We start from the raw sequence: 23,892 nt of genomic DNA, 5'->3' as shown, positions 1-23,892 counted from the left end.
AGGTCAAGGATGCAAACAGCTCATCTTCTAAATAGATGGCCATGGCTTTTTTTTTTCCAGAAAAAGAAATTGTATTCATTAGTAATTAGTTGAAATAACAGATTCCGTGGTGTTGTCAGGGAGGTGTTGGCACATGCTTTTAATCCCAGCGCTTGGGAGGCAGAGACAGGCAGATCTCTGAGTTCGAGGCCAACCTGGTCTACAAAGTGAGTTCCAGGACAGTCTCCAAAGCTACACAGAGAAACCCTGTCTCGAAAAACCAAAACCAAACCAAAACAAACAAAAAAGTCATGGTGTGGTCAAAGCTGATCTGTTATGTGAAAACCCGAGCAGTTTATAAGTATGTACATATTTATATTATTGACCCAATTGTCCTTCATTTTGGCCCATCTAGTTTGCAGGCATGATTTCTGAAGTGAAACAGTATTTGGGATGGCAACATCCAAAGCACTTCTGGCAGAGTAAAGCACGGTTTGTTGCACAAAGATGTAGCTGTTTATGCAAGTCTGAACACTTCACAAGGGCAGCTGAGTTCATTTTAACGCTACTTACAGAATAATTATTGGCAAATGAAATGGCTGTGGGAAAGGCAAGGTATTTTCAGGCTTCTGAATGGTATACAGCATAAATTCTCTATCAAAAGTGGAATGGGAAGGTCCAGGACAACGGAGCGGTGCCGTCGAAACCTGGGGGACAGAAGGAATTTTACAAGAGACTATTTACAATGGAACAATGAGGAAAATGTTGTGTTACAGTCAGAAACATGGAAAATATGCTGTTCAACACTGCTGGCTCTGGAATAAATAAAAGCCAGACTCAGACTATTAAAAATATCAAAGTGGTCTACCACGTGCCAACTCCATTCTCTTCTGTTGTTTATTATAAAGAAAATCTATTATTGAATGGAATACAGTTCTGGTTAAATTATCAAAGACATTTTCCATATGAAAACCATAGTTTGACATGTGTTATCAATTCTTCTCTAGCAATTTTAATATACTTCTATCACAGAGAGATAGGTGCAGAGTTAAAAGGAAATTCCAAGTTGCATTTTAGCCTTCTCTTCAAGGCACCGAGCCCACTCATCTCCAGCTCCTCTCTACTGAGCAACAATCACGATCAAGATTCTTCTGGACGGCAAAGTCAGATTTAAAAAAAAAAAAGATACCCATAGGCGTTAAATGGACGCCAGCATCCTTGTCTAACCCAGCTGAACTCAGTATATTGCAAGGAAGCCCATCCCCCCAATGGGTAGCTTTCTCATTAGGAAGGTATGTGTTAAACTGAGGCTTATAGCAGTTGACACTAGTTTGGCCTTCTGGAAAAGCATAGATGGTAGCCTACTCCCCTGGCTTTAGCCGAAGGCTTCCAAGAATTGGAGAGAACTTTCCCATGGCCTGGAAAATTCCACTCTCACCCACCCTTCACGTAACAAGCTCAACTCTTCTTATTTTCACTACTACAAACTGTTTTGCTGGCCCAAGGAATTAAAAAAAAATTCTCTTATTAACTGAATGAGATTAACAGCTAAATATTGAATAGTGCATTTAAAATAAACCAGCATTTTTCAAGTTAGGACATTTGAAAACCAAGAGTTGCAGCATTCAGTTGGATTCAATTTGCCATGGGCTCTCTATAATTAGCCTAGCACTGACCAGCAACAGATGTTCAGGGGGAAAGATGGGACACCTTGCCAAGGCTGCGTACCGGAGGGGAAGGGGCACAAAGTCCAAATGCTCTGAAAGAATGACTGAGTTTTACATTCAGAAGTTCTTAAACCTGGGAGTTTAGAAGCCACAGATTAATTAGGGTCACATTTTAGGAATGATGCTGCAATCTAACCGTCTTCCTAGTAAGTCAGATAAGGAACCAAGCACTCAGCAATCTGTAATCGCTAATCAAAGGACCAAGTGAAGATGCAATTTCTCCTCCTGGTGCTTATGTTACATGCCCGTAGAAGCCAGAGATAACAGACCAAGGATACTTTAAACCCAGGAGACTTTATTTCCCCTCCAGAAAGGCCCCCGCCCCCAACCTCAAATCCACACGAGAACACAAAACCAAGGAGTAAACTAAAAAAGGGAGGGAGAGTAGGATCACTTTATTGTGACATTATGACATTAACCCCTTGCTGACAGGAGTGACTGAGAGTGAGTCTGGCATATTGCACATGCACACTGGTGATCCTCTGGTGGCTGAGGCTGTTTTCCGTGTCTTCCCCAACCTCAGTGCACAAGCGGGCCAGTCACAGATTCCACTACCACATGGTGTAGATGTTTAACAAGTCTTTGGTCTTAATAAGCACCATTACAAACCCTCACATTAAGGGCTTTATTATTCTAGTTTATAAATGTTTCAATGATAAAAATAACACGATTACAGTATACACACACTTAATTTACATGTAATGTATTATACTCATAAGTGAGAAAAGCTACTGAACTAATGTTGGTTGATTGAAATGAACGAAGTATTTGAACTGGATACCTGGCAAATTGGTTTCTAACCTGTGTACTTCTTACAGTGCATCCATACATCTATTCTGAGAATTTGCTAGCACCAAACAGACATCATCAACGGCCAACCTACTACTTGCACTCGGAGAAGCAACATTTGGAAATTTGAAAGCAAACGGAACAGTTCATAAACAGTTGGAAACATATTCCTGTATGGCAGTTGGAAAGGTAGGTAGCCTGTCGGCATGCATGGCCAACCTCAGTGGATATTCGTGTCCCAGTTTTCAGGAACCGACACAGATGACAAGGTAGCTCAGCTGCTCATGAGAAGCCTGAGAAGGTGGTTGGTTGACCTAGGGCCATCGCTGTACCTTGATGTCATTCAACAATAGTGCTCATTTATACGGATTGGCTTGGCGAATGCTTGTACCACGATGTGAAGGTTCTGGTTTGGGGAAAATAGAATTCTACCTACCTAAAGTTGCTTTTATTTTAATTACTTGGTCTCTGAATGGTGAATTAATGAAGCAGGATCTGAATTTTCATCTTCAGGTTATCGCCCAGTTCTCCGCTGAGGTAGTCTTTGTCATGCCTGTCCTCTAACTGGTTAAGTTCTTTCTTTTTATAAAGTGGGGTACTGCTGATTTGTAAGGAGTAGGTTCCGGCTACTGGCTTCTTCTTGGTGAAGTGGAGGTAGCTGACCCCTTCTTTCTGGTTGATTTTAAAGAAGCCATCTTCATTTCCGGATTCAATCAAGTATCTGTTGTGGTTCGTCAGAGTGGTAAGGGCCGGCAGGAGTTCTAAGATTCGGACCTTGTGGCTGATGTGGGAAATATTGAAAGCAAAGCTAGCAGGCTTCTCCACATCCCAACTCGCGAGGCTCACGTTGGCTTCCGTCTCAGACCCATCCTGGAAAGACATGCGGCAATGCCTTAAATCCAACTAAATTTGTTCTGTAGTTCGCATACTAAAGAAAAAAGCTATCCAGGTCTCAAGCCAAACAAAGGTTTCTGCCTGCGCTGTTTGCGCTATGCTGAAAATGCACACTCAGAGGCACTCGGTTTAAGTTGCAAATGTGCTTTCAAAGAATTAAATTGATGACAGGAAGAAAGTCAGACTGAAATCATTTGTACTGGGGGAGGGGGAGGCTCTCCCTAGGTCTCAAAGTGTGGTTCCTGAACCAGCAGTTTTAGCAGCCCTGGAAACCATTACACGTGCAAATACTTAGCCCCTCTCAGACCTGTCGAATTAGAAGCCCTGGGGCTGTTCCCAGCCAACCTCTGTAACAAGCCTTCTGGGTGACTCAGACACTGAGATTCTTTCTGAAGCACTGTACATAGACTGTTCTCTTTCTGAAGACTTAATTCCCAATCCACAGCAGGTGGGCTGCCGCACAGATACTCAGAACTTGTCTGTTTCAATTTTGCTCACGGACACAAACCATCTCCTTCGAAGGGACACACCCATGGACCTACTTCCTGTCTGTGATGAGTTGCTAAGGGTCCTGCTTCTCACCTAAGCTTTCTGCTTGCGATAGGTTAAATGCTCCCAGCCTGGAGCCAGGAGATCTGGGTAAGCAGGCATTTCTGACTTTACGTAGCATCATAGGCTTCTGCTCAACATCGAAGTTCCCCCTCACTCCCTGCAGCTCTTTTTCCGTGGAGGAGACTCTAGTTTCTAGACCTTGACTTCCCTGTGTGGGGAATGAGTGCATGCCATTCTGCCCACTTGCTGTCCTTGACTTCAGACCTTGTCCTTTCTGCAGACAACGGGTGGGCGTTTGACTTTCTTCTCCGTGAGACAGAGGAAATGAGCAAGTGTGTGAAAACTTTTCAAACTGCCACTCTCAAAAGGCAGCCAAATTAAATAACTAACACAAACCCCTAAAGCCGCATAGCCTCTTGCAAAGTGTGGCTAGCGTCAGGAGAATGACTGGACTTCCTGTCTGGGGAGACTGTTCACACTTTGGGGTGTCCTTGGAGGAAAGCACAGGGGCCCAAGAGTTCTTACATATCAGCAGACAAGGAGAGACTCCGACCTACCTGGATGTCCGAGGCGTCCGTTTCGTTTGTGCTTCTCCGTTTCCTGCCTCGTTTGGGGTAGCCATTGATCTTACATTCATAGCAGGCTTCTGGGGACAGTGAATTGTCATCCATCTCACCGCTGGCAGGTGGCTCTGGGCCTCCTCTGCCCATGCCCATTCCAGAAACACAATGCCTAGCGCAGAAAGGAGCACAAAGGCAGTATCCATCAGAATCAGTAGTCTGATGCCCAGCCTCCTGGATGTCCAGTCTCCTGGTATCCAGCCTCCTGGATGCCCAGCCTCCTGGACTCTCAGCCTCCTGGATGTTCTGTCTCCTGGTACCCCGCCTCCTGGATATCCAGCTTCCTGGTGCCCAGTCTCCTGGACACCCAGCCTCCTGGATGCCCAGCCTCTTGGATGTCCTGTCTCCTGGTACCCAATCTCCTGGATGTCCAGCTTCCTGGACGCCCAGCCGCCAGGCTAGTAACATCACATTGCCCACTGGACAATTATCGGCTTCTAGAAATCATGCAGATACCAAAGGCTCAGTCCCCTGAGTTCCTGTCCTGTCTCTCAAGACACTGGTTTTCATACTTCTTTGTCCCTTCGTCTCCCAGCCTACTGGCACAAGCCTTTGCAGTACTCATTCAGGGAGGGGACACACTGAAAACTGAAGAACAAGGGTGAAGGAGATCATGTGACTCGGTGGGGCATCAAAATGTCTTCTTTTATGAATCAGGCCCCATGGGGGTCAGCAAGCTCCCCTGCCAGCTGTACTTCTAGGAGACAGCAATGAGTGGGCAGGTGGGCCATCTCTGGGGCCTCTGTTCTGGACAACATATTCTTGCCTATGCTGTGACCTTGATTTTTATGTTTTAATTTTTAAAGTTGGCATATAATGTGTGTCATACCATTATGACATATTATGGACATAGCGTGTTTTAGTGGCTTTCTTTTTCCCATGTCTGCCACCCTCCTGCTGCTACCAACTCCCCCACCCCAGCCTTTTACGTTTTTATGTTCCATGTTTCTATGTTTTTTTTTTTTTTTTTTGGTTTTTTGAAACAGGGTTTCCCTGTAGTTTCTAGAGCCTGTCCTGGAACTAGCTCTTGTAGACCAGGCTGGCCTCGAACTCACAGAGATCCGCCTGCCTCTGCCTCCCAAGTGCTGGATTAAAGGCGTGCGCCACCACCGCCCGGCTCATGTTTCTATGCTTTATGTCCATGTCCTAACCTCTGCCTTCACCACCACTGCTGTCCCATGCTGGTTCAAGAGGGTATCAGGGAGTATGCCCTGCTCCTACACCCCACTTCCTCCTGCTCCCTTGTCACCACCATGCCTCCCCACCCCACTTTCTAAGCAATCACTTCTGCTTGACAGTTTACTCTTGCAGATGTTACGGTGGCAGGAAGAGATATCCAGGCGGGGACTGAGGGTTGGTACGGTACTGCAGTAGGAGCTGCGGGCAGGTCTGCTTTTCATCCCGCCCAGCTCCCGCATAGCTAGCTTAGCCCCAGGAATGACAACACACAAATTGTATTCTTTTAAACACTGCTTGGCCCATTAGCTTCAGCCTCTTACTGGCTAACTCTCACATTTTGATTAACCCATATTTAGTAATGTGTGTAGCACCACAAGGGTGGCTTACTGGGAAGATTCTAGCCTACGTCCATCTTGGGTCAGAGCTTCATTGCATCTGACTCACTTCTCTTCTTCCCAGCATTCTGTTCTATCTACTCCACCCACCTATGTTCTAACCTATCAGGCCAAGCAGATTTCTTTATTAATTAACCAATGAAATTAACAGATTGATAGAAGACCCTCCTCCATCACGGTACTGTGCTGTGAAGATGTACAATTTATTCTCTCTCTCTCCCTCTCCCCCCTCCCTCCCTCCCTCTCTCTCTCTCTCTCTCTCTCTCTCTCTCTCTCTCTCTCTCTCTCTCTCTCTCTCTCTCTAGGTTTTAGCTCTAACTATTCTGGAATTCATCTTATAGACCAGGCTGGCCTTGAACTCACAGAGATCCACCTGCCTCTGTCTCCCGAGTGCTGGGATTAAAGGCTTGCACCCCACCACCTAGATATACAATATATTCTCACAAACAGCATGAATCAGTGCAGAGCTTGCCCAACTGTGGGAAATGGTTTAATTTTAAGTCATTTAAAACCACTAGGGCCATGGGATTTGACTCATGTGAAGGCTGATAAACAAACCCATACCCAAGAGAGATCTAATCCTTGTTTCCTTGCTTTTCGGTATAGACTAAGCCTCACACACAGTATCTGATTTGCTTTTGTCAGGCTCCCTTTCTAAATGCATCGGGAACCTAGGAATTATCCTAAAACAACCCTTGTTTTGGGGGGTAAAGTTCACTCTAGTGACATCACAGAGAGGCCAGATTAGAAAGGTGGATTTCTACCATGAAATGTACACCGGTCCCTACTAAACTGCTTCTGAGACGGCTGACCTACTCTTCCCTGCTCATTTCCTTGTTGGTCCACAGACTTCCCAACACCACCACATCTCTGGATATCTGCTGTTTCTCACTACACTTTAGTGCTTCTTCCAGTTTCCCAGGGTCTTCCTAAGCTTCTTTTCCTCTTCACCTAGCAGCATGGAACACAGATAGACAAGGAGGAGGAGGAAGGTGGAAAGGCCCATCCTGTGCTTTCCATGCACACGATGGTTCCAGGAAGTAAGCCCCAGTCTGTAGCCTTGGCTTCTGGCTCAGAACTTCCCTCCAGTATGTCCTTGTCCCAGGAGCACCACTTAGAAGAAATGTGACTACAAAATCCCATTGGCAAAGAGCCAGTTTGGAGTGTCACAATTTTTTGCTGGGAAAAAAAATGGTTCTGGCATTCAACTGTAAAAAAAATAATAGAGTCAGTTGAGAGCCAAACAGACATCTGGGAATCTGGGTCCTACTCCTGGCATTCCGAGAGCTTCCCACGGAACATTCTTCTACCTTGACATTTGTACAGACTGAAATAAGTCCCCGAAAGCCAGTGTGTCAGAGACTCTAGGACCACTGGGTTCATATCTGGTATAAGTGGTGTGCGTGTGTGTGTGTGTGTGTGTGTGTGTGTGTGTGTGTGTGTGAGAGAGAGAGAGAGAGAGAGAGAGAGAGAGAGAGAGAGAGAGAGAGAGACACAGAGAAACCCTGTCCCTAAAAAACAAAACAAACAAAAAAGATTCACGTACTGGATGTACACGCAAGTTATTAGGGAAGACCTCAAGTTAAAAACTTACTAAAATTTTAAGCCATTGAGCAAAGCAGCGTCCCTTCTCTGCCTCAGCTGTCACACACATATTCACATCATTTGGTAAAATTTTCTACTTGGAAACTATAGGCAATTATTCCAACTCATACTTAATGTGCTTTTTGATCCTTTCCAATATAAATTTAAGAGTGAAGGGCAACAGATGCTTTAAAGACTGTAAGAGATCTTTAGCAAAAGGTATCCATTTGGCTTAGCCTGACAGGAATTAGAAAAGAAAGCAATGTAAATCAAGTGAGAGTCTCCTATGCTCTCTCGGGAGGGAGGCGCTCAGGTGTGTCAGGTGGGCCCAGCTCGGAGTGGGTGGATACAGCAGGGTGCTCGTGGAGAAATAAATTCCTTGTCAGTAGGATGTGAAGATTAAGAGCTTGAGTCAGAGACACCGGACAGTGACATATGAACAGTGTAGCTACACTGTTGGATGTTCTAGGAGTTTTTAGAAATCTGGATATGCCCCTTTACAGATGCTCTTCTCAAACTTTCTCAGGGATAACTGAAATGAACCTGACAGTCACTAATCAAGGGCAGGACGAGTAATACTTACCCTTGGCCTATCCGGAAGTACCCTGGAGGACAGCCACACAGGTAGCCACCCTCAGTATTGGAGCAGCCGTAACTGCAGGGGGCCTGCGACGAGCCACACTCGTTGATGTCCTGGCAGCCTCCGCTGAACTGTTCATACTGGAAGCCGGTGGGACACATACACTTGTAACTCCCCAGGGTGTTGTGGCAGGAGGCACCCCCACAGACGTGTGCGTTCAAACATTCGTTCTCATCTGCGGCAGAAACGAGAGAACACTACATGTGTGATGCTTGCCTTACTTTCAAGGAGGAATCTGGGTCATGCTCCTTATGACTGACCAGATAGGTAGGGTCTCAGGGAGAGAACGCAGGCAGTATAGTCAGAGTGGAGAGAACAAGAGAGAAAGCTGTGGAGATGGAGGGAAGGAGGGAGTCTCCTGCCACGCTGGTTAAATATGGTAGAGGAGGTTAAATACACTTCACAGAGAGCACTCCGGATGGCACTGTGAGGAGCCTCGGACTCCAGGTCTCACCAAAAGCCAGTGCTGGCATGTTCTGCTCCGTGTGAGGCAGGACCACAGCTATAACTGGGGTTTAGGGCAGGTGGGAAGGGAGCATACAGTTACCGTGTTCCTGCTTCACAAGAACCTGCAGGATGGAGAGCACCAAAGAAGAGACCCACACTTCTGCAGATGCTACCGTGGGCCTCCCTGGGGAAGACCGATGTCTTACAGGGGAGTCCACCCCACTTTACCTCCTTCTCAAAAGGTCTGCAAAGACCTCCAGGTGCCCATGCTTAGGCTGAGTCGCACCTGCTGGTATGTCTGCTTTCTCTCCGAAAGCCTATTCAAACCAGCTGTGGCCCCAGCATCTGCGCCACGACTAAAGCTAAGTATGGCTGGAAGAGATGCCATGCAGACATTTAGGCAGTGGCGGAAGAAATCTGTAAGGGCACATTCTGCAGGGCAGCCTACCCATAGGAGCCTGCACCGTCTGGAGGGAGGAGACAGGAAAATAGAATAACTCTTTTAAAACAATTAAAAAATTGTTTGTCTATGTGTAAGTGTATGCCACATGCATGCAGTACCTGTGGAGGCCAGAAAAGGGCTCTTAGATCCCCTAGAACTGGAGTTATAATCAATTGTGAGTGCTGGGAATCGAACTCAGGTCCTCTCTGGAAGAGCAGCTGGCAAATCTTAGCCACTGAGTCATCTCTCCAGCCCCAGAGTTCTAACTTTTAAAAACTTTAGTTCAAACGAAGACAACTGTGACTTTCTCATTGCTTCAGTCTACAAACTTTTGAAATCTCTAATATTCGTTCCTAGGCCTGCCACTGGAGGGCGTGCTGGGCACTGGCTGTTAAGACCTGTCTCCAGGGCCCCAGCACTCTCTCTGGAGGACAGCCATCATCCCTCTGTGGGTGGCCACTGCCAGTGGAAGCAAGGAGCCACAAGTGCGCTCCCTGGAGCCGCCCAGGACAGCCAGCATGTAGAGGTGCTCCACATTTGTTTATGTAAGCCTCCCTATCGTCCCACGAGCTTTGGGGGTCTTCCCTAGGGCTTTCCACAGAGGAGCAGCCGGGCCAAGACCCTCGCAGGAACCACGTCCTTCATATACCATATTGGCCCGCAAGAGCACACCCATGTTGAAAATGGTGTTTCTTCTCTCCTGTAATTAATTTGACCTTTGCTGTTCAGAGAGAACAACGCTCTTCTCTTTTCTCCAAATGCTCTAAATAAGTACCTTCTAAAAACATGTGTTTGTCATGTTTCCATGCATGCACACAGGGAGAGCGCATCTCAGTGCAGGCCTGGAGGGCAGAGGGCAACTTGTGGGAGTCTGTTCCTTCCTTCCACTCTGGGATTCTCCAAACTGAATTCCTGTCATCAGCACTGGCAACAACAGCCTTTATGCAGTGAGTCAACTCACCAGCCCTCAAATACTTAAACTGGCTCAGAATCACGTGCACAGTGATGTGTTGAATAGATACATTGTCATCCAGTGTACTGTACAGTTCTACCATACCCACCTTCCTGTACCCTCTCCCCTGTCTCTATGCCCATCCCCTTACTTTTCCCAGATAACCTTTCTTCTACTTTCATGCCATTTATTTGAAGTTAGTAAATGGGTGTGTAAAACTGGAAGGCCGAGGGTTTTTGCTGATAATATAAAGATCAGTATCAAGAGTGTCTGTGTGTCTGATATTATTCATGGGCATGTACCCTTCCCTCCTCCTTTCCCCCTTCTCTCTAGTCACTAGCCTGACTTTGCCTATTTGAAGATTCTCTAAATCCAAAGATCTCAAGCCTAAACCCAAGGTCCCTTAGGCTACAGGGATCCTAAAAGAGAAAAAAAACCTATTAAATATATCAGTGTCCGCATTCCTTTCCTTACTTTAAATAAGGAATGAGGTAGGCTATGGATACCAGTGGAGACCATAAGCACCAGACCTTACGCTAAGCAGAGTAAAGAGCAGAGGATGTTTACTTAAGTAGAGACTCGGGGACTGCCATTTTCTCTTGACCCCATGGCCCCTCCATCCTCTCCACCTGCTCTCAGTCCCCCCAAAACCGATCTGTGTGGAGCATCAGAGCCTCTGATCTCTTGTTCCTCACATGGGTTGGCTCCAGACTATAAAGCCATGAGGCATGGGTATTTACAGGGCAAGACCTGTCAATCTAGTGCGAGATTTATTTTGCTTTTTGCTAAAAGGCACAAAGTGGATTGACATTAGAAGAGCGAAGTAAAATCATCACACAAAGAATGATGCTTGCAAACATTAGCTCCATCTGCTCCTTAATTCTACCTGCTCCTAGAGCAGACTAACAGGGAAGAACCAAGTGCCTCTCAGGATGCAAGCAGAACTGGCCTGGTCTGGAAGGCAAGAAGAGTTCCTCTCTGGGGCAGATGCCAAACTGGAGAGTCTCCAGCGGTCAACCCTGGACCGCTCTGTGGGCTTCTGTAAATATTCATTCTGGTGGGGAACTCTCCTTCCCTCTCATAAACTTTTGTATTTTATTTTACTTCTGATAACATTTAATAAACATTTCAATTCATATTGCTCATCTCGGTTGGGGCAGCAGAGCACAGATGAAGCAGTCATCCGCGCTCGGTGTCCGCAGCCTGGGAATCACATGCTCACACATTCGGTCTTGGCCATCTGCAAACACAGCGGTTTGGTTGACATGCACTGCATTTCTTCTGACCCCTTCCATCCTGTGTACCCTGAGCAGCTGACTCCACACGGAATCCAGCTTTCTACCCTTCTCAACAGCTTGATTTGTACCTCTATTTGCAGTTTTTGTTGGTGAGAGTTTCCTCCTTTTTATATAAAAAGAGAATTTTAATTAATTAAAATTTCAATTAAAGCCCCAGGAAAACCACTCCTTGGGACAGATTAAAACCTACCACCCTGACCTGTGGCACCAGGGTCACATGACCCAGGTTAGTGGTGATGTTAGCAACCGCCAGGAAGAAACTCCCAAGTGTAGAGTAGGCTTTTTTGGCTTGTTTTCTGTAGGGCCAGAGGGGTTCCACTCTAGCTGAGAGTTGAAATCTGCTATTTGCTTCCAGAAAGGAATGGAGTTAATGGCCCCAGACCTCTAAGTTAGCCTCCAAGAAAAGCAAACTTCTGCTAAGCTATGAGCGGGCTCCCTGGTGGGGCTGGTCCAGGAGACCTGCTCTGGATAGCCCCACACAAGGGAACCATTCCAGCTCAGGGCAGCAGTCATTCTAGATAACTTTATTTCTTGAGCGTTCTGAGTCCTGTTTGCGATTTGGGGCCAACAAGAGCCCCACACCCCTTCTAGCTTCTTAACTGACTTATTTGACTTAATCGACCTGGCCACAACCTTCCTGGAACCAAAAATGTTTAAGGAACTAGATACTGTGGATATCCCCAGTGTGGGGGGCTGACAGTGCAGGGGATGAGGAAGGCTGATGGTGTCAAGGAAGGCTAAGGGCATTTCATCCCAGCTATTCCGAGAGCGTTCTTCATCACATACTTTTTTTTCCTATAAGATTTCCACTTCCCTTTGGTTTCAAGTGGGGCAGAGCAGCTGCCAGTGGGCTGCGGTTGGTGAGAAGGAAGGCACGGGCTCCGCGAGGAGCCGCCAGCCATGCCTCTGCTGAGGACAGCACAGTAGCTGCTCACCTACACACTGGTTCCACTGGTAGTGCTGGAGGTAGCCCTGCGGGCAGCTGCACCTGTAGCCTCCGATGATGTTCTGGCAGCCGTGTTGGCAGCGGTGGTTGCCCTCACATTCGTCCACATCTGTAAAAGAAGCAGAGTCTCCAGTGAGCCCCGTCAGCAGCTGCCTCTCGGGTCCTCTGCAGCCTCACCCACCCGCCTGAGAAGCCAGAAGGCAAGGCTAGAAAGACTCTTTTCTCCTAAAAAGCTATTCTAGCAAAGCATTAAGAATATCTACATTAATATTCAGAAATTCCTGGTAAAGTCTACAGGTAAAAATGACACCAATTCACCACAGAGAGTTGTGGGGCAGCTCTAGAAAATACATTTGTTTATTTATACCGGAATTAGAAACCAGGAAATATCAATAAGAAAATAAAATCCCAAGAATTAAAATTTAAATATTTAATTATTCATTTATAGAAGAGTTACTTCCTACATGTATTGTCCATGCTGGAGAAACCTCAGGACTCTAGCCCTAAATGTCAGAGGTCAAGGTACTTTTGTTGAGTTATTCCTACTACACTAGATCGTTAACACAAACAAACAAACAAACAAAAAACCCAATCTTGATCTACATAGAAGAGGCCCGTGTCATCGACAAGCAAGATGAGACTAAAGATCCATTTCTAGAACCTGGGGCCCAAGCGAACAGCCCATCTGCTAGGCTCCTTGCTCACGGTCCTTTTTTGTTCTTTGCCTTCTTTTTTGCCTTTTTGTTTATTTATTTTTTGTTTTTGGCTGACCTGCAACTTGTGGCAGTCCTCCTGACTCTGCCCCCCAAGTGCTAGGATTACAGATGTGCACCACCACACCAGGAGAGAGAATCGTTCTTGCAACTCACAGCCACCCACAGCCACAGGGGCCACCCCTGCAAAGTGCTTCTAGCGGGACGCAGCTGAGGTCTGCACCTACCTTCACAGCTGGCACCGCTCTGGTCGAGCGAGAACCCCCGCTGGCATTCACAGGTGAAGCTTCCCGGAGTGTTCTGGCAGATGCCCTTGGACCCACACAGGTTGATGTCAGATGTGCACTCATTGTTATCTGGGGGAAGCATGGGAGAAGAAAGTGACACTTCCCAGAGCTGCTCTGTGGTTGGAGAGGAAGGGAGGAGAACGACCCAGAGAAGTCCAAAGTAGGGTGGGTAACTTCACATGGCGAGCATGCAGTCCAGCAGATGCAGCCCCACGTGCTGAACAGGGTGTACTGTTATCCACAGCAGAGGAAGGAGAGAGCTTCTCAGAGGAAAGCTGGGCCCCCCTGCACAGGGTTTCCTTCTACTCACCTATGCAGGCAGTGTGGTGCTGGGTAAACCCAGGAGGGCATTTGCATGTGAAGCCACCAATGGTGTTAACACACAGGAACTGGCAGTTGTGCTGCTTGGTTGCACATTCATCGAGATCTGCAAGAAAGCGCAAGACAGAATTCAAGCCGTGCCCAATTGCGCTCAGACAGGAAGTCTCTCCACGCCCTGAAGGACACTGGGGCCCACACAGAGCTGAAGCAAAGGGTTGGCAGGAAGGTGGGTGATGGACTCAGCAAGGAGACCTTAGCTCTGTGGGATCCAAGGATGAGCACTTCCCTTTAAAGAAACGTAGGGATTTCTCTACCAATTTACTTGATAGACATTCTAAATGTTTAAATGAATTGTAAAATGAAGTAAAAACTGATTCTGAACATTTTTCAAAGCAGTGGGAAGATCTAAGTGAAGATGTTAAAAGAGATGTTGAGGCCAGAAATTCGCGTCTTCCTTTAATTCAGTGGTTCTCAACCTGTGGGTCATAACCTTCGGGGGTGGGTCAAATGACCCTTTCACAGGGGTCGCCTAAGACCATCAGAAAACACACATATTTACATTTTGATTCCTAACAGTATCAAAATTACAGTTTTGAAGTAGCAATGAAAATAATTTTATGGTTGGGGTCACCACAACATGGGGAACTGTATTAAAGGGTCGCAGCATCAGGAAGGCTGAGAACCACTGCCTTAATTCTTTTCTGTTGCATTTAGAACAAACTCATACCAGGACATTGGTCTGACCTCTTGGTTAGCAGTTTTTCTTTGGGTTAAATAAAACTGAACAGCTAGGAAAGACAAAAATCTGATTTTGATGGACTAGAAGCAAAATCCAAAAAACCCTTGCCCACACTACTGACCCAACACTATTTTCAACCTCAGTACAATCTCCCATCTTTCCTCACAGCCTTAGCTTCTGGGCTCACCTCAAGATCTAAAGAGCTACCAACTATGTTGGACCTTTTAAATGCCTGGGAATTCAAGAATGTTTTTTATCACAATTCAATCCCCCCATAGAGGCACACGTGGTACTAGATTTGCTAGTGGCTGCCTCTGTTCCACAGTGACCTTCGTGGCTGGAAGGACACCTGTCCTAACCTGAGAGGGTCTCCCTGTGTCCATCCCAGCATGGAGGACCCTCAGACAGAGCCTTTCTTCAACTCTGAGAAGGGCGACTTCTACTGCCGAGAGGCCGACTGATGTCCGCTTCTCTCAGAACCAGACTGCCTTCCCACGGGGACCCTGTGCATGCCTGTGCTGGGGAGGAGATGGCGCTGCCCCTCATACTGTCTGTTCCACTAATGTGAACCACTCAGTACAGCGACCATGGCTGCTCTCATGCTCAAGAATGCCTTATCCCTATCTTCATTCCCCTTTCCTTTTTATTATAACTAGTAACACATACTGTACAAGTTAAATGGTCTTCCACTGTGTTGTTCCATACTTGTATGAATCTCACGCTGCTCTCTCCTCTTCCCTGCCTCTCTTTATCTGGTGAGGTGAAGACCCTGGCCCCACCCCCCTCTCAGAGCCTCCCTGCTAGCTGTTTGCTTCTCAGAGTAAGTGGGACACGCATCTGCACACTTCCACACACGTCAGCTGCAGACAAACTCAGGCTTTATAGAATAAAGAAAGAGAGGAGCTTATGACATAGATACTCCGAGTGTAACAGCCTGCCCATCAGGCCTGTCAATGTTCCTTACAGAAGCAGAAGTTAGGAGAAGGTCAGTAGACCCTCAGCCGTTCCCTTCCCATACCTCTTTCTGCTCAGCTGCATGTGGACTCTAGAGTTAAATGGAGAGGGGAAGGGTCACTGAGGGGGAACCCCAGACACACAGCTGTGGAGAAGTCACTGCCCATGCTGCCACGAGAGTTCTCCTGCACTGCACTGCCGCAGATACAGGGGAATACATTCGCTTTGTTTCAAACTGCACACAGGAAGAGATGTTTCCCCCAAGTATGCTTCTTCACTCACACGAATAAAGTCTTGCTCTGAGTCCTAGCCAGAACTTTCTGGAACTCATAGTAATCATGGATGAAGACCCTGTTTCAAGGCTATGAGCAAGTCCTGGGATCAGCAACTTCAACCCCAGCTCCAGGATGACCTAGGACCTAGGAACAAGGCTGCATAGGACAGCCTCTGAAGTTTTTTCTCTAGGAAGATATTTACGATAAGATAGACACTCAACGTACTTTGGAAAAGGTCATTTCTAGTTGAGGAGAGATTTCTGCAGTGTTTGGATGTTTCTCAATTCCATGTCTCCCTCAGGTGAGCTCTTAGAAGGTATGGTGGCTTTATTTTGCAAACTTAAAATCTATCTTGGTGGTTCTCAATCTTTGTAATGCTGCAACCCTACGATACACTTCCTCATGTTGTGGTGACTCCTAACCATAAAATCATTCTCATTACTAATTCATAACTGTGATTTTGATACTGTTATGAAACATAATGTAAATATCTGATATGTGACCCATAAAGGGGTCAAGACTCACAGGTTGAGAATCAGATAGATAGATAGATAGATAGATAGATAGATAGATAGATAGATAGATAGATAGATAGATAGATAGATGGATGGATGGATGGATAGATAGACAGACAGATAGACAGATAGATGGATAGACAGACAGAAACTGAAACACTAGCTTAATTAATCAGACACACCTCTAAGATCATGGCCTGAAGACCTCCTAGACTCCACCACTGTTGAACAGACAGTGAATAAATGAAGCAAATGGGAAAGGAGGGGGGATCAACTGGGAATCGCCTCACCAGAGCCTTGGCGAGTTGGTACTGTCGAGCCCCTCACGGACATCATCCATGATGCTCACTGGGGATGGAGCAAGGATAGTTGCTGCTACTAGCCTTCAGCAGCCTCCCTGGCCCCAGCTTAACCCCCATCCCCAGGGACCCAATGTCGACACGGGCGCTAAGCCCACGGAAGCAAGTCTTCCAGCTTGTCTCCCGACTGTTCACAGGCACAACAAGTGGCAGGTGATGGATGAAGCCAAAGCCCTCTCACCTTTGCAGCTCCTCCCATCCTCTTGCAGAATATAGCCTTTCGGGCAGGAGCACTGGTAACTCCCTTCTGTGTTTTTGCATATAAAATTGCAGGGTTTGGGAGCCTGGTTGCACTCGTTCAGATCTGTGGTCAAAGAGAGACAGGAAAAGCCCACTTAAAGAGACTTTCGGGGTGCTCAGAATCTCTACCTATAAACTCTGAAGCATTTGATCATCGCCTCGTAATTTTCTATTAAGTATAGATGCATTTTAGATTTTTAGCGTGAGCTTTTCTTTCCTGTAAAAAGAAATTTCTATTCAGGAATAAAGCATTAAAAACAAAGTACCTACCCACACAGGAAGTCCCTGTTATATCTGGTGTGTAGCCAGTTTTACAGATGCAATGATACGACCCTCTGTCATTGACACACTCCCCGTTTCGGCAAACATCGTGAATAACCTTGCACTCATCAATATCTAGGATAGACATAAATCACAATAATAAATACATTAAAATATATAGTAGGCAACACTGATATGCAGGGGTCACTTGAGTGTAAAATTTCATAGACCGTGTTACTATCTTATGGACCAAAGTGTTAAACCAAAAGGAGACAGAGTGAATTTCACATGTGATATTAACTTATTGAACAACTAATGAATGAGCCGTTGTGAGCCGATGATGAGAAGCTACTCAAATGAAGGTAAAGGCTTAAAATAATTGGTCATCTAAATTAGTGCTACTTTTCTCTTCTGGAATCCTAGAATAACACCCTACCAAGATATTCTTGGCCCTCACTCTTGCCTCAAATTCCCTCTTCTGAACGGGAATTAACCAGGGCTCTGGGGTAGACGACAGGGCTGGGTTGGTACAGTTTGCTAGAAAGAGACGCCCTTATTCATGCCTCCATCATAGACAGAAAGGCTTGCTCAGTGTGCATGACGGCATTAAAGCCACTCCCCGCCACCCTTGACCCAGCTAGCACAGGGCATGAGTTACCTAACAGCCTTCATTGACTAAGAGTCATCTAGTGTCAGCAGATGGGTGTGCCTGATCCTGCTCGCCCCAGGGACAAGTGAACGCTTTGCAGCTGGTCTCGGAAAATGAGTCTTCCACCATCTTGTTTTAACATCCTTTACGAAGCAGCAATTGCTTCTGGTAACTCCATCTCCTCTGGCTCTTCCTTTATACACCCAGCTCCTTTATTCTGCCATTAGCTACATCTTCCCAATGCAAAGACAAATGTTTCCTAACTCTCCTTTATTGTTTTACTTCTAATCCCCTGTCCCAAGGAGCACAATGGAGCACCAACGGGATCCTCTTCTCAGTCCTTCGGTGAGCTAAAATCCAACTGTAATCACAGCTGATAAAAGCGGGAATCACACGAGGCTGGTGGAGCTTCAGAGCTGCCTCAGACACCTTGCTGGCCTCCACTCACATCTAGCTTTCTGGCTGAAAGAAGCTTGTGCACTTCAGACCCAAGGGTACTGACTCCTAGCCCACCAGCAGACTTTGTACTTTCTGATACAATATATCTTGGCTAATTTTGAGTTCAAATGAATATTGGTGGAGTAAAACTGAATGACAATTTGTTTCATGTTATTTTTAAATTTTTAAAATGATATTTTATTTCATCTATAAACTATCTTATAGCAGTTTTCTGCTGAACCCTTGCAATGCGGAAGCAAGGATCCAAGCACACCAAACTTAGTCAGCTAGACCAAGGACCTGGATACTTCTAGCGCTATAAGGAAGGATTTCTGTTGACCCCTGTCACACAGATGAGACAAACCTGTTGTCAATTCCACACTTCCATCATTTTCTATAGTAAAACAAAACACAGATTCCTTGCAATAATTTTGTACCATGAAAGAAGAGCTTGTATCTTTTGGCAACAATAGAACAAAATGAAGTACCTGCTCCATTGGTCATGAATCCGCGGCCATGGGGACACAGTTTCTTGTAAGCCACAGTGCCCTCGAAAGGGCAGATCTCACAGTGGGGTCCCCAGCCTCTTCCTCCATCACAGCAGCACTCGGACTTGGTGACGGGGTTCCTGTTGCTCGAGCCAATCTGGCACATGTTTTGTAGGACCTCTGTGAAGCAATACCCTTCCCGGTTGTCTGGAAGAGACATTACACAGTAAAGAGGAATTGAGACACTTTCCTGAGTACATGGGGTCTTAGGAATTTGGTCAGATATAAAAAGGATGTAACACTTTACCCTGGGTGAAGAGGAGCGAGAAGGAAAAGCTGGAGACAGCAGGGTAGAGAGAAAGGAGGCGTCTGAGGGGAACAAGACAAGAAATCCGTGAGTTGGCAGAGAGGCATCGGCGAAGACAAGCTTGCAACTCTTTGTGGCCCCAGACACATGGAAGAACAGTCGCAACAGCCATGCTACAGAAAAGGGGGCAGAAAAACATCTGCAAGTGGGCCTTAGAGGGCAGCAAGAAGACAACCCCAAGCTAGCAATTCCGTGTGCAGTCAGCAAAGGAAGAATTTCATTGCAGGGAGGTCCTGAGCCCAACAGACACCCAGTCACTAAGTCATCTCCCAAGGATGAGTGGTTTCATCCCATTGGCAATTTTTGACATTTTTCTCTTATTTCAAACCAGAAATAATGTTTTTTTTTTTTTTTTTTTTTTTTTTTTTTTTTTTTTTTTTTTTTGAGTGTCCCAACAGGAAGGTTGACAGAGGAAAACGCAGCCGCGGGTACTCACCCAAGCACTCATCTTGTGTGGGGCTGGCTGTGAAGCCATCGTTACACTCACAGGTGTAGCTCCCCAGGGTGTTGAGACAACGCCCATTCTCACAGATCCCAGGCTTGGTCTGACACTCGTTCTCATCTGTGTAGACAAAACAGGAATCATCAGACATTTTATATAGAAAGACAGTTTTTCTTGGTTCCTTCCTTCCTCCCTCCCTTCTTCCCTTCCTTCCTTCTTCTCTCCTTCCCTCCTTTGTCTCACTCTCTCAATTTCTGTGCAAACAGGTAACCTATTGGCCTGGCTAAAAACTGGAAGTTCAGGAAAGACCAGGAAGAAAAGCCATCAACCTCTCCCTTTCCTCAGTCTCCTGATAACCTGCTCCCCACCCCTGTCCCAGACTGCCAGCTTCTGATGTGTCCTTCCAGAGATGGATTATGCACAAAAAAGTAGACACCCTCCCACCCCCCACACTGTTCTTGTAAGGCATCCATGAGCATATTGTTGATACACCTAAATTCAAATGACAGCATTTTAGGTACACTTACATTTTTTTTTTTTTACTTAAATCTTGCCCCATCTGTACATAAAAAAGATTCCTAAAAGGCGAGTTCCCACACTGGAGAAGGAGACTGAAGCTTGACTGTCATTTTAAAGAGATATAGCACTTCATCAGAATAATGCTGGTAAGTTATGTTGACCCAGGAGCACTTGTCTGGACTGAGCTTCAGATTCAACATAGCTTGTTCATAACACTTCAGCAACATTACTGAGAAATAGTAAGCCATAATTTAATAGTCCCAATTTAAAAAACATTAAAATGGCTGGAGTATCCTTGGATTATCTGGTGAGTGTTTAGATCTGAAGATCATGAACTAATTTACCCAGTGTCTTTCTTACTTGAGAATAGCTTAGAGTCCTGAGGACAGGGATCTCACTGAGAGAGAGGCAGAGAATGGGGACATGACTCCCAGAGATGTGTGAGAGCTGCTTAAAAACCCCAGTGCTCAGCCAGTCCTGATGCTGCTTAGCCAATCCTGATGCTGACCAGCTAGTCCTGATGGTACAGGCTGGTAACCCAGCTGCTTGTGAGGCTGGGGTGTGAGGATAGAAAATTCAAGCCATGCTTGGGCTCTAGGGGGACCCCAAAGCCAGACTGGAAAGTTTGTAAAATTCTATCTTGGAATAAAAACCAAAATGGCCTGGGGATATAGTTTAATCTGGAGCATTTTCCTAGCACACGGAAAACCCTAGGTTCAGGCCCCAGAATGGAAACAAACAAACAAAAGCCCACTGTTCATGCTGACCTCAGATGAAAGGAATCAGAATATGTGAGGGTGAGCCCCCCCTCCTCTGAAAGTTCTTGCTGCAACTAATCCTGTGACCTATGGCCAGGGAGAGTCCAGTATGTGACCGTTGGTCCCCATGCTTCGTTCCTCTGAACTTTCAGAGTCTGATCTTAAAATCACTGTTCAGCTATGTATCTCAAAGAAGACCAGGGTAACGGGGAACATTTTTTTCCACTGATGACATAAATATAAATCTTTTGATGTCATTTACTTCTAAAAGTGCATGGGAGAACTTTCTACTTACTCCAAAATAGACGACATTTGTTGTCTTAAGCAAATAAACAACATTTGTTGTCTCAAGCAAATGCCAAGAAACCTTTTGGAAGAGGTTGACTAGTAAATATTTTAGGCTCCCTAAGCCCTATGGTCTCTTCTGCAACTACTTGGTTGTCTTTGTGGCATAGACGCAACCACAGTGACATGCACATGGATTGCTAAAAGCATGTTGTAATAAAACTTTATTCATAAAAAAGAGTGTCAGGCTGTAGGGCTGAATTTGGTCGGAAGCTGCAGTTTGCCATTCCCCAGTCTAAGGGGGAATTCTCAATACTGGATACACATTAGAACCAACCAGGAGCTTTAGAATAACAGTGCTTGGACCCACCTCAAGGTAATAGTGAATTTCTTGAAGTTAGAGCCACTGTATTAGAGATAGTCCTGGTTCAGGGGGGTCTAGCACAGGGTGTTAGTGTGACAGTTGAGCCAACAATGGTGAGAGCAGCCAGTGTGAAGAACTATGTCCTGATGGCCTCACGCACAAAAGAGCAAAGGTCAAAAGTGGGGGACCCAACCCTGGCATCAATACAGGCCAAGAGAATAGGGAAAGGCCAGCTCTAAGGAGTGGCCAGCAAGGCCTCTCCGCCAGGAGCTGTGAGATGAGGGGAACACATCGCCAACCTGACACAGAGCTCAGCCCACTTCTGCCCTCTGCCACTTCAAGCTCACGTGGAGCCATTCGCACAGAGATGGTCTTACCTACACAGCCCTCTCCATCAGGTCTTCGCTGGTACCCAGGGCCACAGATGCACATGTAGGTGCCTATGAGGTTCTTGCACTCCATTTGCTTCTCAGCACAGTCGTGTTTTCCTTCGGCACACTCATCCTCATCTGGAAAGAATGCACAAACATAAGTTACACACACACTGTACCGAATGCATGTAAACACAAGATGGCTGTCTCTGTCATTTTAATATTGAGCTTATTCCCTTTGGTATCTGTTGGGCACTGATATATTAAACATGGGAGGGAATATTCTAACCATCTTTGAACTTGGTGTAAAAACTGCTTCCTGGCCCACTGATGACCTCATCAGAAGCATGATTCTATGCAGATCTTTCCTGGATTCCCTTGCTTTATGCTTCATACCTGCTTGTTGAAGCATTTAAATACTTATGATTATAAGTGGAGTAAAGGGCCCTATGTTATTATAATACAATGTTATTTCATAACAAAGATAAAAGTATTGAAATTGCAGTATGATAACATAATGACCTTATGTATTATAAATATTGCAGGTATAATAAAACAAATCTGTTATGTAATAATTATTACAATGTTATATATTATATAGTATCATTTTAATATGGCATTATTAACTAATATAATTAGTATAATACAATACCAGAATAGTCATTGGGTAACTAAAGCTTTAGTTTTAGTTTGGGGAAAGGACAGGTGTTCCCAAGCATCTTATTCTCTATCTAAAGCTCTCCCTCCTTCATCCCCTTTTCTTTGGATTGGTTGTGCTCTCACTCTCTGCTTTTAATAATATGGCATTTCCCCTCTTTCTTTTTTCCCAACATGCTAAGCTGAGACATTTGGATTCTATTCCGTAAGGTAAGGAACTCTCAGGGCAGCTTCTACTTCATACAAAACTGGATTTTAGTCATTTTGAGAGACCAGGTGTCTTCTAATTAAAAGAGTGAATCTGGATTCTTCCAGACTAGCCCCTATGATTGATTCAGCCTTGTTTCATGCTCTGGGGATTGCCAGCATTCAGCTAGACTTTCGAATGGAAATGTGCTAAGGAACATACATTTGTCACTGGCTTTTGAAATGTGGTATCTCTTTCTTCCCTTGGGTTCTCAAATGCCTGTTATTTTATATCCTCAGAGTGTTTTGCTCTTTTGTAAGATTTATTTTGATTAATGTGCATGTATGTATATACATGCAGGCACCCTTGGATGCCAGAAGAGGGTGTCAGATCCTCTGGAGCTGGAATTACAGACAGCTGTGAGCTGCCTGATGCGGGTGTTGGGAAGTGAATTCGGTCCTCCGCAAGAGCAGCCAGCACACTTAATCACTGAACCATGTCTCCAGCCCCTCTCAGAACATTTGGTATCTACAACTCTCATCATATTTATGACACTGGGATTATTTATTTATATTTTCATCTTTTGTATCAGCTTCTACATATCTCAACATCTCTGAGGATATTGGGAAATATCTTTGTACAGAGAATGTGTATGACTTCATAGCATGACTGACATATCATAGACATGGAATGCAGAGCAAACTAATCCAAGGTCTGCAGTGCAGCCCCCACTGGGCCTGCTGTGCCTCTTGGTACACTCCAGGGGTAAAGGAAGAAATGAAGCCCCTACATTTGCTATGGATTAGGAGACGACGCTCATTCCCTAGCCCTGATCTACTAAGAGAAGCTTTAGAGGGACATCTGCCCTCGGACACAGAGACAGGGCGCTTTGATTTGGGTGCGCTCTGACGGGACTCTCACCTTTGCACATCCTCCTGTCCTCGCGCAGAACGTAGCCAACAGGGCACTTGCATTCGTAGGACCCATAGGTATTTACGCACCGGAAGGCACAGAGCAGAGGATTCTGGGCACACTCATTTATATCTGCAGTAAAAGAAAGTAAAACAATGGACCAACGACACCAAGAATGACGAAAAGAGAGAACTGTACTTATATGAAAAGCTGAAAGTCTTCCTTATCATAAAATTATAAAAATGAGTTGATTATTCCTGGCAGAATTATGGTGGCCAATATCTGTATCTCTCAGCACAGCCACTAAGCTTGCTGTACTGGTGCAATTATAAATTTGCATGAATGAG

At 45.6% G+C, this 23,892-nt stretch overlaps 1 protein-coding gene across 1 annotated transcript in view; it reads right to left on the bottom strand.

The window, feature by feature from the left end:
- Window positions 1-2,068: 2,068 nt before the first annotated feature.
- The window catches only part of Fbn1 (fibrillin 1), a 205,486-nt gene continuing 183,662 nt past the window's right edge, over window positions 2,069-23,892 (bottom strand). The window contains exons 55-66 of the mRNA XM_038330599.2: window positions 23,555-23,677; window positions 21,796-21,927; window positions 19,487-19,612; window positions 18,684-18,890; window positions 17,118-17,243; window positions 16,789-16,911; window positions 13,755-13,871; window positions 13,385-13,513; window positions 12,434-12,553; window positions 8,303-8,534; window positions 4,499-4,673; window positions 2,069-3,365 (exon numbers count right to left, since the gene is read on the bottom strand). Coding sequence (XP_038186527.1) covers window positions 2,976-3,365; window positions 4,499-4,673; window positions 8,303-8,534; window positions 12,434-12,553; window positions 13,385-13,513; window positions 13,755-13,871; window positions 16,789-16,911; window positions 17,118-17,243; window positions 18,684-18,890; window positions 19,487-19,612; window positions 21,796-21,927; window positions 23,555-23,677 — 2,000 coding nt within the window. The 3' untranslated portion in view covers window positions 2,069-2,975. The remainder of the gene's footprint in view (window positions 3,366-4,498; window positions 4,674-8,302; window positions 8,535-12,433; window positions 12,554-13,384; window positions 13,514-13,754; window positions 13,872-16,788; window positions 16,912-17,117; window positions 17,244-18,683; window positions 18,891-19,486; window positions 19,613-21,795; window positions 21,928-23,554; window positions 23,678-23,892) is intronic.

Source organism: Arvicola amphibius, chromosome 5 (assembly GCF_903992535.2).
Source record: "Arvicola amphibius chromosome 5, mArvAmp1.2, whole genome shotgun sequence".
NCBI classification, from domain to species: Eukaryota; Metazoa; Chordata; class Mammalia; order Rodentia; family Cricetidae; genus Arvicola; species Arvicola amphibius.
Note: the sequence above shows the minus strand (reverse complement) of the source record. Positions and strands in the feature narration are given on the sequence as shown.